The sequence below is a fragment of the Colobus angolensis genome, unplaced genomic scaffold (assembly GCF_000951035.1).
Source record: "Colobus angolensis palliatus isolate OR3802 unplaced genomic scaffold, Cang.pa_1.0 Scaffold112, whole genome shotgun sequence".
NCBI lineage: Eukaryota > Metazoa > Chordata > Mammalia > Primates > Cercopithecidae > Colobus > Colobus angolensis.
In genome coordinates, this window is record NW_012112253.1 from 1,504,847 (window position 1) to 1,525,053 (window position 20,207).

General features: G+C 46.9%; 1 protein-coding gene across 1 annotated transcript in view; it reads right to left on the minus strand.

Annotated features, from left to right (window-relative positions):
• PCSK6 (proprotein convertase subtilisin/kexin type 6) overlaps positions 1-20,207 on the minus strand; it is a 149,335-nt gene that overhangs the window by 119,213 nt on the left and 9,915 nt on the right. Inside the window, exons 5-8 of the mRNA XM_011958127.1 lie at positions 10,377-10,487; positions 9,712-9,855; positions 8,384-8,460; positions 6,322-6,410 (exon numbers count right to left, since the gene is read on the minus strand). Coding sequence (XP_011813517.1) covers positions 6,322-6,410; positions 8,384-8,460; positions 9,712-9,855; positions 10,377-10,487 — 421 coding nt within the window. The remainder of the gene's footprint in view (positions 1-6,321; positions 6,411-8,383; positions 8,461-9,711; positions 9,856-10,376; positions 10,488-20,207) is intronic.

Below are 20,207 nucleotides of genomic sequence, written 5' to 3' on the forward strand. Positions count from 1 at the left end.
GTTGGCAGGCTGGTCTGGAACTCCTGACTTCAGGTGATCTGCCCACCTCCACCTCTCAAAGTGCTGGGATTACAGGCATGAGCCACCATGCCTGGCTATTTCTTAATATAATTTGGACAGTTCCTCTGTCTCTTTCATTTGATTTAATTATTTTTATGTGACAACATTTATAAGGAATACACAGTTTTACAAAGAAAACTGGTTAAACTATGTCTACAGGTTTTTTGACACCTTTCTATTCAAAAGGTGCAACCAAATTTCTCTCCCCTTGGGTGTATGCTAAACTTAGTGATCCATTTCTAATACACAGAGAATGGCTAAAGAGACGGTGCGTGACTTCTGAGATGAGGTCATAAAAGACACTGCTGATCTGGTTTTGTTTCTTCTCCTGAATCACTTGTTATGAGGGAAGCTAGTTACCACGTTATGGGGGCACTCAAGCAACCCTCTGGAAAGGTACACATGGTGAGGAATCAGGGACTCCAGCCAACAGCCCCGTAAGTAACTCATCTTGGAAGTGAATCCTCCAGACTCAGTCAAGTCTTCAGACTACAATCACAGCCAACAGCTTGACTGGCACTTCATGAGTGACCCTGAACCAGAAACATTCAGCAAAGCCACTATCTGTGCTGGAAAACAAGTGTTTGTTGTTTTAAGCAGCTACATTTTTAGAATGACTGCCACGCAGCGATAGGTAACTAATACACAATCTAATTGATAAAGAACTATAAACCACAAGTTTTAAGTTCAACAATGACAGAGTTGCATATATCAGACTAACTCTTCTTATTAAAGATAATAATTATAAACTGAACAAAATAGTTACTTAGAAAAAATTAACTTTTTAAGAGCACTGAAGAACGACCAGAAAAAGGCAGAGGGTAGGCAAGGGATTCAATTCTTGACAAACCATACTGAGTATGATCCAAGTTGACATGACTTTTCCTCTTGAGAGAAATTTCCATTTCTTTTGGTGCAGAGAGGCTAGAACTCAAATACTAAAGCACAGTAGAGTGTTATCTTATTCTCCAGAGGAGCCGAGGGATAGAGTTTGGGACTGTCAGAGCAGCTGGAAATCGAGAGGAGAAATCTCAGAAAGGAGAGAACTACAGAAGAGAACATATAAACTCCTCACAATCATTTGGCTGAACCCTGAACTATACATGGAAAACCCTCTAAGAAGTCCAGTAGGAAAACAACAGCTGAGAGGCTGGATGAGCTGAGCAGATATTTCAGCTGCTGCCCACTACAGGGCAGTCCATTTGGAGTTTGAGACTTGCTAAGTTAGAGGTCTGGGTTTAAACATTTCAGGCTTTCCATTGAAATACCAAAAGGGTCATGGTCTAGGAGTACAGACTATATCCTGGGCCTAAAGGATTTCCCCTAAGGCTATGAGCAAATCAGAAAGATAACCATTAAAAGAAAGAATAATCAGGTCTCCACAAGCTCACATTTAACCAACTGCCAGAACGAAACTTAATGGTATTCAAAGACAACAGAATTCAGAGTCTCTACGATGTAACAGTATCTACCATACAATAAAAAATTACTAGACATATGCAAAGAAAGAGAAATATATGACCCACTGTAAAGAGAAAAATCAGTCATTATAAACATACTCCTAAAATGACCTAGATATTGGAATTAAGTGCAAAAGACTTTAAAGTATTTCTTACAAACATGTTAAAGAGTCTAAAATAAAAGATATAATGAGTGAAGAGATGGAGACACAGGAGGGATTTGGAAATAGTAAAAAAAGAGTCAAATGGAAATCATAAGACAGAAAAGTAAATATCTGAATTTTTTTTTTTGAGATGGAGTCTTGCTCTGTCACCCAGGCTAGAATGCAGTGGTATGATCTCAGCTCAATGCAACCTCCACTTCCCAGGTTTAAACCAATTCTCCTGCCTCAGCCTCCCGAGTAGCTGGGATTACAGGTGCATGCCGCCATACCTGACTGACTGATTTTTGTATTTTTAGTAGAGATGGGGTTTCACCATATTGACCAGGCTGGTCTTGAACTCCTGACCTCAGGTGATCCACCCACCTCAGTCACCCAAAATGCTGAGATTACAGGTGTGAGCCACCATGCCCAGCCCTGAAAATTTTTTTTAAAGACCAGACTGAACACAACAAAAGGAAGGATTAGTTAACTTGAAGTTCAATAAAAATCATCCCATTTGAAGCAGAGAAAAAAGGGTTAAAAAAAGTGAACAGTACCTTAGTAAACTGTGAGGTGTATTAAGCAATCTAACAACTATAACTGTGCCCACAGAGAGTAGAAAGAAAATGGAACTAAAAAAAAATTTGAAGAAATATTGACATTTTTTTCCCCAAATTTTCTTTAAAAAGAATAACCCACTAAGAAGCACAGAAAACCCAAGCTGGAATTAATATGAAGAAAACTACACAAAAGAATGTTAGAGCCACAGGCAAAGCACAGATATTTAAAAAAATAAAACTATGAAAGCAGCTATAGGGACGGGCCATGGTGGCTCATGCCTGCAATCCCAGCACTTCGGGAGGCTGAGGTGGAAGGATCACTTGAGGCCAGGAGTTTGAGACCAGCCTGGGCAACATAGCAGTATCTCATCCTACAAGGAAAAAAGTTGTGTTTTGTTTTGTTTTGATTAGCTGGGAAGGGTTGTGTTCACCTGTAGTCCCAGACACTTGGGAGGCTCATTTGGAAGGAACACTTGAGGCCAGGAGTTTAAGGCTGCAGTGAGCTATGATTGTGCCACTGCAATCCAACCTGGGTGACAGAGCAAGACCCCATCTCTCAAAAAAAAAAAAGGGAACAACAATAAGGATGACTATTAACAATTGACTCATCATCCAAAACAATGGATAACAGAAGACAATAGAATAACATCTTTAGAGTGTTGAAAGACAAAAAAGTTAGAAGGTTATGTTCAGCATAATTTAAGAAAAATGAAGATAAGCCACTTTCAGATAAAATTTGAGAGAATTTTTCACCAGCATACCTGAACCTCAACAAATACCAAAAGAGATGAGAGATAACCTCAATAAATACCAAAAGAGATGAGAGATAACCTCAATAAATACCAAAGAGCCTGGAGACAGGCTGAAGATAAATGGAAAGATGGAAATCTGAAGCTAGAAAAAGTAAGGAAGACCAGTGGAATGGTACACACGTAGGTAAGTGTATTTCTTTTCATAAGTAGTTTGTAGTCAACCACGTGTTTAAAACAAGAATAACAGAAATGCACTGTGGGTTTATAATATGGGAAGTAAAATATATAAAAACAACAGTACAAACAATGACAGTGAGTGTGGATGGAAACAACCTTAGATTCACACATTATATAGAAAGTACACTATTAATTCCAGATAGCCTGGGATAAGTTAGGATGTGTGTAACAGGGATATTTTTTAATTAATGCATTGAATATGGTTGAGCACATGCTGCATGTGTAATACTGCGTATGCCACTGACAGAGAAGAAAGAGATGATGGCCACAGTTCTGGGCCTCTAGGAGGTCAGCATGTCTTTGGAGGGAACCAACAAGGAAGATGGCACAGGACCACGTACTGAAGTTTAAAGGGGCAGATGGGAGCCCAGGAGCGGCAGAGCAGGCATTCTGTGAGGGCAGAGCATGAGGGTATGGCTTGAGCCTGACATGAGAGGACTTGACTACCCGTGAGAGTGCTGAGGAGACAATTAGGTCTGCGGCATGGGGCTGGGATCAGCATGCCACATAAAGATTGAGGACATGAGGTGGAGCTCACACCACTTTGCAAGGTAGGTGTGGGGTTGAGGCTGGCCTTGACCCAAGGATCTGGTGATAGCCACTGGCTCCAAAGCTGCTGCAAACAGCTTTAGCTCCTCCACACAGGCAGCCACCCCACTTCCTCCTGGTTCTCCCTCCAAGCCCACCTCCAGGTGGGGTGCCCTAACACAGCCTCCCTCTCTGAGTGTGCTGGCACACAACAGGGAATTTCTGTGGGATGTCCCTGGAGCTGACCATAGAGCTCTTCCTTTTCATATCTTTAATTTTAGTTGTCACTCAAGAGACTATAATGCATATCCTAACTTATCCCAGTCTATCTGGAATTAATAGTATACTACTTTCTGTATAATGTATAAATCTAAGATAGAGTGTTTCCATTCACCATCACTGTTACCATTTCTGCTGTTGTTTTTATATATAACTTCCTACACTATAAACCCACAGTGCATTGCTATTATTTTTGTTTTAAACACATGCCAACTTCTATCCCTACATTCTCCAAATCTGGAGGGAGCACCTTCACTTGTAGGACTTGGGGAACGTAGGGAAAGAGTTTGGCAATGAGCGTAGAACTATCTAATGATAACGCTGTCTTTACTGTGCACCTTATCTGAGAGGATCTTTATGCATGTTACTTCCACTGACTCCTCCCTACAATGCACGATATAAGTGTCACCTACCTGTGTGATCCCAGGGAGTGCTCTAAACCAGTGCTTCTCAAATTGTCACTTGGAGACAAATCCCCTGCGATCTTGTTATAATGGAGACCCTGACTCAGTAGGCCCGGGGTGGGGATTCTGCATTTCTAATGGCTCCCAGAGGATGCTATGCTCAAAGTCTAGGGACTTGGGGGAGCAAGGCTCAAGCAACCCTAAAGGTGGGGTCCACCCCTCACTCAAAGCAACACAAATGGTTTTTATTCTCCCACTGAGAGTCTCAGCAAGAGGGAAGGAGGAGTTCAGTTACCCCCTGCAGACTTAGCCCAAGCCGATGGTTTCACACATGGTATCTGACTTCATCCTCATAACAAACCTGGGGAGGCAGCTGCCTCATGGTCATTTCACCCCACAGGTAAAGAAACCTTGGCTCAGAGAGGTTATGTAAGTTGTCCAAGAACACACAGTCAGTGAGTGGTGGGAATGGAACTAGCACCCAGGTTGGCCCGATTCTACAGCCCCTGGAGAGACATCTCAGGGCTCTGCACCCATCATCAAAGGCTCCAGGGAGAACTTATATATCTCAGTGTGCAAGAACTATCCACAAAGGAGTGAGGCCAGTTGACAGTCTCCTGATTTGTTTGCAGAACACGCCCTTGGGGGTTAATTCTGTTATAAAATGAAAATCCAAGCCACTTTCAAGATTTCCATGGGAAAAGATAGGCAGAGAGTCCTAAATTGAGTAAAAGCTAAGGACCCTCTTTTCGAAACACAAGAAATTCCCCCAAGGACTAGTGATCCAGGGAACCTTGGCCCAACCTCCCTGCCTGGTACTGCTCATAAGTGCAGCCAAAGGGGCTGCAGCCACCCTCACCAAGGCTCAGTGGCAGGAACGGCAGTGCCCCAGGAAGGTGGCTTCCCACTGCAGCCACCTGAGTGAGCAGGAGCACCTTCGAACTGAGAGGCAGACAGGTCTCCTGGGTGAAGCCGCAGTCCCTGGAGGCTCTCTGGCACTTCTCTCTGCTGTCCCCACTTGCTCAGTTCCCGGGTCACTGATACGCACCTAGAGGGGCCTTCAGAGCACTTGGTGACTGAGCTGTCACACTGCCGGGGCTCCCATGGGGAACAGAAAGACATTCAACATTTTACTCCAAAGCCTCATCCTAGCAAGGGCAGCTTGATTGACCAGTGTGAGAAGCTAAATGGCAAGGCCAGATGCACGCAGGGTCAGGGGCAGCTGCTGCTCTGTAAAGGGACCAAGAAGAGCTGACTCCCTGGTGAATGAGATGGGGGAGAGTTGGATCCAGGGAGCACTTCACAGAACAGAGCAGGCATGAACTGCCATAAGGCACAGGTGGATGGAGCCAAGTGGAGAGGCGGGGGAGGCGGGGATGGGAATGGTTCAAGCCCAGGCATAAATCGGGAAGACCAGATGTGTCTAAGGGACACTATGACAAATGTCCTCTAAGGCTAGAGCAGGGGCAGGAGAAGTGGTCCAGCAAGCTTGAGTAGGAGTCGGAACCCAGGGAAGGCTCTGGTCCCAGGTAAAAGCTGTGACTCTGTCTGGGAAGTGACAGGGAGCCACTGAAGGCTATTGGCAGCGGTGAATCAATGCAGCCTCTAGGAGTCAGTGGCCAGGCCAGCAGGACCAGAGGAGAGACAGTACCTTTCCGATCGGAACTGCAATGGCTTTTCAGGCAAAACAGTAAGCAGTTCCTCTGTTTTGAGGCCCCAGTCCCTGTGGGCCAGTTGTCTGGACCATGATACAGATGGCACTGCTGCTTCTGGCCCAGGGGCCTGCTGACATGGCCAAGGCCAAAGGACAGGAGGCTGCTGAGACCAGCGGACAGGGAGCTCTCCAGCTGCCCCTGCCCCAGGCCCCTTAGTTCGCAGGCTGCTGCGCCTGGCCTTACCTCCTATTTTGGCATTGTACGCTATGCCCACGATGCAGTAAGAGTTGTTTGCTGAAGCAGCAACTTCTCCTGCACAACGAGTACCGTGTCTGAAACAAAGGAAAAAACCAAGTGAGGATGCAGCCCAGAAAGTTTCAGCGAATTCAGTGTATGGCTCAGTTCAATACAACAAGAGAGTCAGTTGTCCGAAGCCCAGAGATGTCATTAAAGCCCATTTCCTGCAGCCCCTCTCATCACCAACTTCTCTGGGAGAAGGCACCAAGTCAGCCTGGGTACAGCCCTTCCTGGCATCCTGAATGTGGCAAGTGCTTACTCAAGGTAACCTCTTCCAGGATGCCTCCCCTGACCCCCATGTTGGAGGAAGGTGCCTGCCCCAGTGCCCGTGGCCCTATACCTTCCTCCTCCCAGCGTGTGTAGTCGGCACATGGCCACTGCTGTGTAGGGTGGGTGCTGCGCCACCTCGGCCCCATGTCTCCTGTGGTTGGCAGCATGGACACCTGCTGCCCGGCAGGATGAAAGAACGGACTGGTGCTGATGTCACCTGCCTCATCCCCTATGCGCCTATAACACCATGCTCACCCTGAGGCAGCCCTTCCTGTGCTTCTAAGGCCATTTAAGCTGGAGCTGAAGAAGAATGCTCTAAATTAAACACTCAGCAGCTGGGGGACTATGAAGAAATGACCAGAAAAACAAATTGCTTTCCTCAGTAATGACCCCATTCTCTGATGTGCCACATCGGGTCAATTCCTCCAGCGGGGGCCAAAATAGGAGCAACTTGAAATAGCACATCTTTGAGAAGAGTCCACAGAGGATGGGAATCATTGATTCAAATTTAAAGCTGCCTTTAAAAATCGCCCCAGGTAGCAGCCCTTTGGAAGAGAGTCATCTGTCCTTCCCTGGAAGCTACACAGCTTCAAGGCCAGGGCTATTTCCGGGGTCACAGAGCTCGATGGATGGCTCAGGATGGGACTGAATCCTACCCTTCAAGGGTCACTGCATGGTATGTGGATCATTCCTCCTTTGCCCCAGGCGTCCTCACTGGCAACAGGAAGGGCACCTTGGGACGTGCATGAAACTGGGCTGCTGCAGGCTCCCGGGAGCTCTGCAGCCTGCTGTGTGGAACTCCAGTGGCTGAGGCTTCCTGCACAGCACTGCCTGTGCATCCGTTTGTGAATCTCATAATCAAAGCAACCACAAACTAAAAGACTATAATCGGGGATGCCCCTCAGCAAGCATCTTGTCAACAGTGGGGAGGAAGAAGGCTTTTATTATTTTCCTCTAAATATTTTTGGAGGAACCATAAGAGCTCAGGGTATGGGGCATGCTGACGGAGAAAGGAAAGAGACAGCAAATGAACTCCCAGGACCAAGCCCAGGGCAGCCATTTACACTGCAAAGTCATCTGGGCTCTGTCACCCCACTGCCTCCACTTGCAAAGTGACAGTGACACAAAAACACCCGCCATTTCTGGAGAATCTGCTGGGTGCGTTCTTCACGCATCAACTCACTGACCCTTCCTGTGACCCTGTGAGGGAGGGGACGTCATTGGCCTGGACAAGCCTCTAAGACACCAAGACATGAATTTTCAACCAGCTCACCCAGCATGTACGCAGTCAGTAAGTGGGAGAGCTGGGATCTGAACCTGGGTCTATCCAGCATCACTCATGCCCCTTCTACCTCATTCCTAAGGTCACAGTCACAAAAGCTCAGGCATGTGACCTATGTGCTCAAATAGACCAAACTGCTGTCTTCACACACCAGGTTATGGAGACTGTTAGACTTAAGGGCTTCTCTTTTAAAATATTCCAAGAAAGTTGGAAACATTTCTAGCTGCCTGCCAATTGTGACACCTCAGAGGAACAGGCTAACTCCACAGAAGCTGGCCATGTCTGAAGGGCTGTGCCTGGCATAGGCTGTGACTCCTGGATAAGCCTGCCTAGCGCCCAGGTAGGGAAGATACGCCGGCAGTCACTGCCTCTCCAGCTCCCTCACACACACGTTCAATAGTGATGCTGCAGGGAGGGGAAGAGAAGCCGGGGAGAGGAGGCAAGGTGGTGACATACTTATTTTCATTGCTGGCATCATATCGTGGAGATGGGTCATAATCATTGCCGTTGACATCATAGCTGGCGTAGGAATCCTAAGAAATGGAATCTTGGTGAGTGAGGAGAAATGGCGCGGCATATGACAGCTCTGTTTAAATGGATTTTATGTTCTATTGGCAAACAGAGAAACCACATGTGGGATTCCTCTTACTATAGCTGTAATCTCCTATATGTTTTTATCGTGGTAAAATATACGTGACAAGAAATATACCACCTTAACCATTCTCGAGTGTATGGTTCGGTGGCATTAAGTGCATTCACAGTGTTGTGCGACCATCACCACCACCCATCTCCAGAACTCTCTCCAACCTGCAAAACCCCATATCCACTAAAAACTAACTCCCCATTCCTCTCTCCCAGGCCCTGGCAAACCCCATTCCACCTTTTTTGTCTAAGATTTTGGCTACTCTGAGTCACTCATGTCAGTGGAATCATGCAGTATTTGTCCTTTTGTGACTGGCTTATTTCACTTTGCATAACGTCCAAGGTTTATCCATGTTGCCATGTGTGTCAGAATTTCCTTAATTTTATATTTTCAATAGGTATGCTTTTGTTTATATTACTGTAATAATAGTATTCACATAATTTTACATCCTCCTTTTAAAATATATGATGAAAGCTTTCCAGTGTTGTTGACATAGTCTGCAAAATTCATTTCTAAGGGCTGCATAATGATCTGTCAGATGGATACAATATGGTTTACTTAATCACTGGTAGGCGCCCAGGTCCCTTAGAGGATTTCAAGCGTTTATCATATTTACTGTACGCCAAGCTTGCTTCCTTACATTTAACTAATTTAGTCCTTACAATAACTCCATGAGAGACCAGTTCTCTTATGAACCCATTTTACAGATGGTGACACTGAGGCACAGAGAAGTAACTTGTTCAAGATCTCAGAGCTAATCATTTGCAAACCCAGGATAGGAACCCAGGTACTCTGGGCCTAGAGACCATGTTTTCATGCTGTCACCCTGTCACTGTTCGTGTTGCTACTATCTGTATGCTGATGATCCCCCTCCATGCATTTCTTAGTTTTTTAGGCTCCATTCCTAAAAGTATATGTGACTCTGCAAGCATGTGGATGAATCCCTCTGCAAAACCCTTGCCCCTGACAGTAGCAAGTAGTAAAATATTCATTTTCCTAATTCTTTCCAGCATAGTTTTCTTTACTGCCTAACTTAATGGGAGTTGGAGGAGAATGGGACCTTACTGTTTTTAAACTTGCATTTACTTAATGACTAGCACAGTTGAGTATATTTGCATGTCAGTTCCAAGGATTGACTTACATAATTTGGGGCCAGGTCAGGGTGATTCCTCTCTATGCCATCATCGAGGATGGTGACCACCACATTTTTTCCTGTGTAGCCCCTCTTCCACGCTGCCTGGACATTCATTTCTGACCGGCAGCGACTGTTCTTGTCGCCACAATGCTGTAAGCACAGAAGACACAAAGTCCCCCCGCCATGGACATTCCAGATGCAGAATTGACAGTCGGTGCACATCCCACAGGAAGACGCTTAGGCTTGCAAGTAAATAAGGAGGGAACATCTATCCTTGCTTATATAGCAGAGATGCTCTTTCCCAGTCAGGTCGAGACTCAGGCAGAGCACTCCCTTGCTTTTTCTGCACCTGCAATCCATCACTTTCCCAGGGCATCGCCTCCCAACAGGAGCTCTGTCCAGGGGCTGGGCTTTGCCATTTAGTCATGCAGCCTGCATCAAATCGCTTCCCTTCTCAGAGAGCCCCCACCCCAGGCTGTGTGCATAGTTTCAGAAAAAATCTACACGAAAGCTGGTGCTGCACAGCCTTGACATAGGGGTTTTACACCCTCAAGGTGAAGTGTGTCTGTCTGGAGATGTTTGAATTTAGCTTCATTGGGGGGAAATTAACCCATTTCAGAGACCTGGCAGGGCAAGTGTCCTGGGGCAGAGAGAGGTCCTGTCCTACTTACCAGGTACCACATGTTGGACCAAATGGGGTCGTTGAAGTAAAGGGCCTGTGGGTCACTTCGCACCTGTCTCTTCACCCTTCGTTTCACTTCCTGTTGCTGGAGCCATTTCACCTACCAGAAGAAATGCAATTACTGTTTATATTAGAAATGATTTCTTGATTTCATGTAGCCTCTTTGCAGGTGCTACAGGCTTCCTTGTGCATGAATATCTGTGTCATAGATATTTTAGATGGTAAGTTCCTGGGGACATTTTCACTTCAAAGTGACTACATTTGAAAGATGAGAACTTGTTTGTATATACAGAGGAAGAAATAACACCACTCTGATAGATTTTGAAGTCACTATATTAAAAGAAAGAAAGTGCTCACACCTGTAATCCCAGCACTTTGGGAAGTCGAGGCAGGAAGATCGCCTGAAAGACTAGCCTGGGCAACGTGGTGAAACCCCACCTCTACAAAAAAAAAATCTAGCTGGGCATGGTGGCACATGCCTGTAGTCCCAGCTACTCAGGAGGCTGAGGTGAAAGGATTGCTTGAGCCTGGGAAGTCAAGGCTGCAGTGAGCCATGATGGTGCCACTGCACTCCAGTCTGGGCAACACAGCAAGACCCCATCGAAAAAAAAAAAAAGAGAAGAAGGAAGGAAGGGAGGGAGGCAAGAAAGGAAGCCAGTCTTGTGAAGTTGCCAATAAATTATTTGGTGACCCTTGTCCTGAAGAAAAAGGAAATACATACATGGGAAAGCAATGAATGAAGAAAGTGTTTGGTTAATCGGCATTAGAATTTGCTTTACAGCAAGGACATAAGTAAATATGATAAGCCATATATTGGAAAATTTGGCAGCCACCAGCAACATGGTACCAAAACATGCACAAAGAAAAATCTAGAAAGGAATACAGCAAAATAGTAGTAGCATCAATTCCTGGGTGGTGACATTATTGCTAATTTAAAATTTTACAATTACTTTCAGGATGTCATAAATTGTCTTTCAATCAGCATGATTTGTTTTCATGATCAAGGAAAAAAGTTCACAAGGCTGTATCACTGATATTTAAGACCAAGGATCAAGGCACCAGGCCACCTGCAATAAAGCCCAGCCCCGTGCTCACCAGCTGTGTGACTTAGAGCTGGCAGTGGACATCCATGGCCTCAGGGTGGTGTCCACCCACACAGTGGGGACAGTCATGGGTTGCCACAGGGTTAATATACGAACACACAGAAAGCCCTCAGACCAGTGCCTGGAGCACACCTGCTCTTATCATCCTGTGTACACATTCTTTTCAAGCTAGACAAGCTTTTTCATTTTAAAAGGATCTTGGGGTAAAGATTTCATGGGCCCTGAGTGGGAATGTTTCCTTTGGTCTTACCATGGCAGCTCCACCTGATTGTATAATGCTCAAAGCTGGGGTTCAGCCTGGCTCTGGGGCCTGAGATGGGCAGCATAAGGATGGGCAGCAGGGCTGTGCTCTTGAGGAGTCTGCACTACATTCAGGGGATCCCACCTATCAGAGTATGATGTGAGTTCCAAACAGAGCAGGCTGCATGGAGGAGGCAGCTAGAGGAAGGCGAGGATACAAGAGGAGGGGGAGGGGCCCCAAGGTGACCCAAGGCTGGTGACCAGGGTCGTGCTGGAAGCTGGAACGGAGCTACCTAAGGCTGAACAGGCAGGGAGTAAAGGTACCCAAGGGCAAAGGGATAAGATTTCCCTTCCTCCTCCCTGAGCCTTGGCCTCTCCACATCATCCTGACCCAGGAGAGCTGAGCACCTGCATACATAGCTCACATTTAGGACTGCGGATGATCTCCAAGGCATCCTTGGTGTATAGGACAAAATGCTGGAAGAGAGGCATCCCAGCCTGCCCCACCCTGATGTAATTCGTCTATAAAACACCAGCAGGCCACACGCCTTAGAAACACTGCAAAGGGCTCAAAATCAATTTCACGTCAGACACTTAAAAAATCCTCAGCACCAAGTCCTGGATAATTTATAATGGCCGCTGATAGATACTTCCACAGAAAATAAAACTATAAAATGAGATATTTTGTTCCTAACACCTGCTGATGGCATTTTGCAATGTCCCCATATATTACTGCCTGAACTAGAAAGCTTTTACCTGGTCTAAGATGCAGCAAACAATATTTCATAATCTGTTAAGCACCCTATTATAAAATACAGTGGTATGTAGATCCCGCGCAGCCCAAAGCTCCCAGGGATGTTCCGCCCCTCCTGCCAGGCTGAGCCCTGCTTGTGCTAAGGGGCCCCGAACTCACTCTCTGTTCTAACAACATCCAGCCCCTTCCAACTGTTGTGCCCACCAGACCACACTTCCAGTCAGAGGAGGAGGCACACTCTGCCCTTCCAACCCCAAGTGGATGATGCTCCTCTAATCAGCTGGGAGATGTGGGAAAGCATAGAGCCAGAAGTCACAAGAGCGTTCCTCGGCAGGAAGGAAGAGCCTGAGCAACCCGGCCCCTGGCCCTTGCTGGGCTCTGGGAAAAACCCCACATCACTGGCATACAGTTCTGAGGGAGGCTGTGATAGCCTGGGGCCTGCAGCACAGTTTGGGGCTCTCTCTCTGGCGTGGTCACAGGGGCAGCCCTCTCTCTGCTAACAGACCTTCTCATTGTAAGTCTCCGATGGCAAGTGAGGTGCTGTCAGGCCAACGGAACTGAACGCTGTACAACAGATGATTGACCAGGCACGGGGGCTTCTCTGTGGAGATGAGGTGCAGGCAGACAGTGCAGTCGCAGAGGCTGATTCGCCCAGCAGCCACTCTGTCCCTTCCTCTGGGTTCCAGTCACTCCCTTCCTTCTCACTCAGCTCCAGGACAGCACAAGGGGATCCCAGATCCCACTTCCTACCCATCACAAAGAGAAAGTCATTTTCCAGGTTCACCTTCCCCAATGTCTCTGGACAGCAGCCATCCTGGGGTCACTTATTCTGTGGGTCACTCAACAAAAACGCACTGAGTCTTCCTGTTTGTCTGGCGCTAGGTTCTGGGAAGATCAGCATGAATATACCTGGTTCCCAGCCAGGACCAAAGTGCCTCTCCCTCCCCTCTCCAGCTGGGATGCAAAGCTCTGCCTTCAATGCCCCCTCAGGGTGAAACCAGGAGCCACCTGGACACTCTGTGGAGGTCAGAGGTGTGTCACCAGCCCCAAAACAAGTGACTAAAACTCCAGCTCTCCCATCGAACGGAAGCAACCCTCACAGCTTGCAGTGCTCAGAGATTGCACCATTGCACTCCAGCCTGGGCGACAGAGTGAGACTGTCTCAAAAAAAAAAAGAAGAAAAAGAAAATGTGATTTAGGTCTTAATGACTGCTGGATGACATCTGTTGACTTTTTTTGTGGAAGATCAACTATAGGTGATTTGGGGCAAAGGCAAGGTTTGCCAAATGCCACTTCTAGCCCAAACACAAACCATCTTTCTCTGCAAATCTGTAGAAAGTGTCAGGATTTCTTCAAAGTCATATTTTGAAGATAGAACTTCACTCTGATCTTTTTCCTTTTCTCTATTTCCCAAATGTATGTCTCCTGCTAAACATGCAGCATACTTATAGTTCTAACCGTGAAGAAGCCTTCAGCATCTTCTCAAGACAAGTGCACAGCAACACTTTCTTTTGTAGTGTGTGCTTCCTCCAGCTTTCTTCTTGAGAAGTCAAGTTAAAATGAGGCATCCGTTGACTGTCCCTCTGTTGATAAGGCGAGGTAAAATCTAAGGATGTTCCTAAAGGGTAACACAACAAGCAGGGACCCAGGAGGGGGCCCTGCTCACGTTCCAGTAAACGGCCTGCCATGTCGCAGGCTGTCCGTGCCACTGAGTTGTGATCCTTGTCCAAGTGTCCTTTCAGCAAGCAGCCATGGGCAGCCCTCGCCATGTCTTCTTCCCTGTGGGCCACAGGTGGGCCAGAAGCTTGCTGACACATCAGTACCAGGTGTGACAAGCGACAGGGGCAGGTGTTTTGAAACTTTCACTCGTGAGCCAGTGTCACCAAAGAGAGCATGAAATCCCTCCCACTTGCACTTCCACCCAAAGCCACCACGTCCTTCTGCCCTAACTTCAATCCCTTACCTATTTGTGGGGGGTCCTGCTGTGGCTCAGGAAGGCCCCTAGAAGTTCTTGGGAGCTGGAGAGTCCTAAAAGGAGAGGGTCTTCACAGTCTTTGCTCTGAGATGGAGTGAAGGCCACAAAGGGCATACACAGAGACCCTCCCCCAGGGGTCCAGGGGTCCCACACAGCATCAAGGGAGTCAAGCTGCTGAGGTTCCTTGAAGTACACACCAGCAGGGCTGGGGACACCAGGTTCACACAGGTTCTGCACAGTCGTAGCCAAAGCAAGGGAGACAGCTCAGCCCGCTCTTTCCCCTTTTCTCCCTGGTTTCATCAAAGTGAAGGCTACTTTATTCTGTAACTATGAAAGAACAAGGGGACTGCAAGCCAGCCCTAACTGTATACCAGGGCACATCAAGGGAGGGAGTCAGAGGCCAGACCTTGCACCCAGGAGTTACCAAGCTCTAAAGGCTCCTCCAGGAGAGAACAATCAGAGCACCATAGAAAATAAACCTATTATTCTCTCTGTGTGGGAGGCAGGCACCCTGCCTGGGCCTCTGCCTCCAAGCTGTAAAGCCGTGGCTGGGACCAGTCCCTCTCTGAGAGCTTGTGCACTCAATAGTCTATGGCGCTTAGATCTCAATTCCTATCAACCTTGACTGCTCTGAGTACTTTGCTGGGCCAACATCCAACCAGCTAAAGAGCTAAATGAGAAGGCTGAGAGGTGAATTTAAAGAAAGAAAAATCCCACTCCTTGACAAGTGCCTGTCACTGCATAACGTGCAATGTGGCCCTTCTCTCACTGACAGGCAATGATTAATGCACCACGTCGGAGTCTTCTTGCCCTGGATCCCACAGTCCCTCAAGGAGTGGAAGGATAGGCTCAAGTCCCAGAAACCCTAGAACTGTTTACAAAATGGTGCCAGCATGAGCATGATTTCTTTTTTCTTCCGGAGAGCGAGAGGCCCCACAACTTTCATCAGCTTTTCAAAGGGGCCTGTGATCCCCCCAAATGGCTAAAAACCACTGAACCAAGCTAGACAGAGGTAGAAAGCAGATCAAAGTTTTCCCTGAGTGAGGGACCGGTACTACGGCTGTCATCTTCCAGCAGGGCAAGGGGACCATCACCACAAGTGAGATGATTAAATGGTTTCATGGGAGCCCATCACAGTGAGGTGCCCAGGCCCACCTGTGGCGCTGCACTGGCTCACCTTGGGGTGGGGCTGGGGGAAACACCAGGCTGCCATGGCAACCACACAGCAGGAACCCAGTGAGTAAGCCTGGGCTGTAGAGGAGGGGGAGGAGGAACCGAAAATAAAAGACATTCTAACTCAGCCTAGAAAGCCACCCCTACCACCACCTCCCATGTCATCCAGGCAGCTGTGAGCCCAGCTCCCTCCCCACTTCCTCACCTGCAGCCATAACTGTAACAGTGTAGAGACCATTTCTTGAATTCGTTCCATCAAAGTTGAACTACAGGTGCCAGAAGACCCCTGTTTAACGGTCATGAGAGAGGGAAGTCTTCGCTCTGCTGATGATGGAAATGGGACGGTGCGTGTGAAAGCTCTTTGGGAAAGTGAAGCTATTCATTTGTAAGTTAGTTCTGATTTTGCTGAAAGGGGACAGAAGGTGCCCCTCCCCCTGCTGCCCGCCACCCACCTCCACTCACTGACAACAGAAGAGGCAGCCAGAGCCCGGCTTCACCTATTGTTAGAGGCTGACCTGTGAACCCCTAAATTCTTATGTTGAAATCTTAACCCCAGATAGCTCACAATGTGACTCTAATGGGAGATAAGGGCCTTAAAGAGGTAATTACGTTAACATAAGGTCATGATGGGGGGGCTAATCCAATCTGACCAGTGTCCCATGAGAAGAGGAGATTAGGACAGAGCCACTCACAGAGAGGGGCAACCATTTGAGGATGCAGCAAGAATTCAGCCATCTGCAAGAGACCTCAGAAGACACCAACCCTGCCAACACCGTAATCTCAGTCTTCCCACCTTCCTAATTGCGAGACAATACATTTCTGTGGTTGAAGCCCCCACATCCTATGGGACTTTGTTACAACTGCCCCAGCTGACTAACAACCTATGAAGTCCGACGCTGCTCAACATATCTGATACCCAGTCACTGTCCGTACCTCTGTTATTTTAGCTCCAGCAAAACAGGATACAGCTTTGTCGATTCAAACTATATTTAGGATTTTTCTATAATTTAGCCAAGGTGGGTCAGAATTTACTTCTAAAGTATTTACATAGAAAGAAGTTGCTTATGTTACACATATCTTGCTTATGTGAACCAAATCTGTGGAACTTGAGATATGCTTCAGTAAGCATTGTCTACTGTTCTCTGGGTAGCTGCTGGACTTGTAAGGGAGTAAAAACAAATGGTATGTGGCCTTGGCCCTCGATAACTTCCTGTTGCATTGGCAAGAGATGAGCCTGCATGCTTTGAACTCCAAGTTCCTCTCTCCCGATGCATCCGCAGAGCATGGTCAGTTCGCCTTCCCATCGCCTCTCCTCTGGTTCTGGAATACTGAATGCCCTCCCAAGCCTGATGATCCAGGTCCCCCAGGAACCACCTGCAGCTCCCCTGCTGACTCTGTCTCTGTCCCTGACAGATCCCAAACAAACTGAACTAGTCATCGTTCCCAACAAACACTGCTGTGTGCTCCTACTCCAGGGCCAGATCTAGAATACAAACATACTTCTGCTAGAAGAGCAGGCCAAGTCTGCAGCCACTGAGCAGGCTTCCTGGTGGCAGGGCTACTGGAGCCCAGAGGGGAAGGTAAGGAAGACAGTGACAACAGGGGAAGGTGGGGAGCCATCTATGCAAAAGCTCTGCAGAAGGAAAAAGAGTGAAAGTCATCCAAGGAGGATTTTAAAGGCCAGTGGTGTCTGGGACTCAGGGGGCCACCGGAGACCAGAACAAGCAGGGTTTGGGAGGTGTAGATACAGCTTTGTGGCACCATCAGGCATGTATTTCAGAGGATCCCTCAGGAGCATGGGAGGTGATTGGCTAGGGCAAGGATACCCATATGAGGCCAGCAAGGGAGGCAGTGCAGTGGTGCAGGCAAGAGATGACAGGAGCTGGGCCTAGGGCAGGAGACACAGGACATGGCAGGGCCGGGTTGTACAGGAGGTGGAGCAAGTGTAGTGGGGAAGGAGAGGTTACTGGCACTGCAGTGAAATGTGGATGAGTGTTTCCCTCTGTGACAGACTTGGGTCAGAGACAGTGAGCTGGGTTTGGGACATGTTGACTTTGAATTGTCTTTGAGACATCTAAGTGGAAGGGCAGAGTATTCAGGTGAAAGAATAAAATGGTGTGGTGTCTTTTAAGGTATATTTACACATTCAAACTTTTTACCAATTCCTAGTAGCCATACCACTAGAACCAGCTGGGTGGCACTTAAAATGTGAACAGCCAGCTTCTCACTGTCATTTGATCACCCTCATTGGGGAGCAGTCCACCGTCCCCATGTGGGCAAATCCACTGGGCCCTGGGCAGCTGCCCGGCCCTGCCCTCAGTCCATTACACAGTTCATCAACCCCTGAGACCAGTGTGGTCACTTACTGTCTATGTGCTCTTGTCAGGAACTTTCTGTTTGTTTGCACTTTGAATTGCTCTAGCACACAAAACTGTTAGATAAAATTCCATCTGTGGTTAATGGAAAGATCTACTTCAACATTGCATCACTGCTGGAAGGAAACCCGAGCTTTGATTAAACTCTGGGGGCAAAGTCCCATCCTACAAAACAGAATGCCTTCTCTGGTCCTTGCAATCATTTTGCAACTTCTAAACTTTAAAGCACTGAAATGAAGCATCAAACCGAAGCCTCCTACGGCCCTGTAAGGAGTCACCAAGGCTCCCTCTTTATATCTTTATCCTTCCATTTCCATCACCAATCTGGCTGAGATCTGTAGGGAAGGAAAGAGCTGAACCCAAGTCATCATGCTAAAATGTAAGGTCTGGAAGACACAGGCAGCAACGACTAAGTATAAGCCAGCTTGGAACATAATCAGAACAAGTAATTTTAAAAAAATTTGTGAGCCCCTTCAGTGATTGGTCGACGCTTCTGTAATATCCACTCTTCTCCAGACTTTTGGCAAAAGAACAAGTTAAAAACAAATGCTTTCAGTTTGCTTAAATGACAAGCCTTGGAAAAACCCAGCGACCGATAACTGCACACTGAGAACACTGGGGCTGTTCCTCCAAGGCTAGGGCTGAGTAACAAAGCAATCTGAGCAAAATGGCCCTTTTCAAAGATGGCAAGAAAAACATCAAGTAAAGGTAATTAAGAATGCAAGGAAAATGACTGTACCATTCTGGTACAGGGTCAGTGCAAAGAAGATGCCTAATAAGTGTGCATGCACACACACGTGCTTAACAAAGTCCTGCTGTTGACCCCCCCCTTGAGTTTTGTTTTGCTTTCACAAATGTACATTCTATCTGCTTTTATGTGACATGGGGTGGATTGTAAATTCCATCACTTATCAAAGCACTTTTATACAATAGGGACTGGAGCTAATTAAAATAAAATACCATCTGCATTTGATTGAACTTTATCCTAAGCCCCATAACATTCATTTCCAGTTTGGTCATTTGAACACAATGGCGGCCTTGCATTCCGAAGTTTCTGAATAATATTAAATCATCTTTCTTTTTGTTAATGATATTAATTACACAGCTCTCCAGATGTGCAGGTATCACAAAAATGCTTTGCCAATGTAGGAAAATGTTCCGATGCGCTGCGATAAAAGATAATACTAAATACTTATATAAAACAGCTAATTTCACCAAATATTTAATCGTAATGACTGGGCAGAGTAAATATTAGTCAGACTGACAGCTAATTGATTTGGTTTGCATTAAAGCTAGACAAATTTAAACAGCGGTGTTTCAGTTGCGATTCTGAATTCATAATTCGTTCAGATGTCTGTGTGCTTTCCCCGGGGCTAACCATTTAATTAGAACTGTGAGAAACAATCAGCCAATCCTATGAAAGTTCCAGGAAGGCCTGGGATGCCCAGGCTGTTTACCTTTCTTCCTTTCTCCTTTCTTCTTTACTGGCAGGATGCATCGATAGCAGCCTTGCCAGCAGCTTATTAAGAAGCTCTGTGAAAAGGAGATTTTTATTTGAAAAAATTTAACTGCTATGGTAGCCTTTGCCTAGGAAGTCTCTATCCTTCCTTCTGCTGGCTTCAAGGAGACAACTAATGCCTGGGAATGCTTTACCCTCGGACCCAAACTGAATATAGGACTTTTAACACACCTCAAATGGGTCAATCAAGCAGCTCAGGTGCTGCAGAGAGGAGGCAGGTCGAGGGCATGGTGGCCCTCAAGCCCTCCACAGAGTCTGTCTCTGCTGCCTCAGCCTGCCTTGCTTATGCACAGGTCTTCCACCCCCATCTTCACTGAGGACTCAGCAGCACAGAGACCTGCTGGGAAGCTCTGCGTCACTCAGGCACAGGGTCCGGCACTCAGCAGGTGCCCCATTAATATTTTTGGAAGGAAGGGATGAGCAGTCAACCTGAGTACCTTTAAAAGTTTTAAGATAGTCACCAACAACAGAGGATGCAGTCAAAACACAGATTAAGTCTCCTATTTTGACTCTGCCTTAGTTCTAACAATTAAGAATCTGCTTTATTAATTCTTGGAAGGCCTCATGGAAAGAAGACTAAGAAATCCACGGTCCCCGTCTCTTCTCAGAGCATGCCTATGAGAGGGACTTCCTGCATGCAAACAGCTTGCTTTCATTGTAACTATCCGCATGGTAGCAATT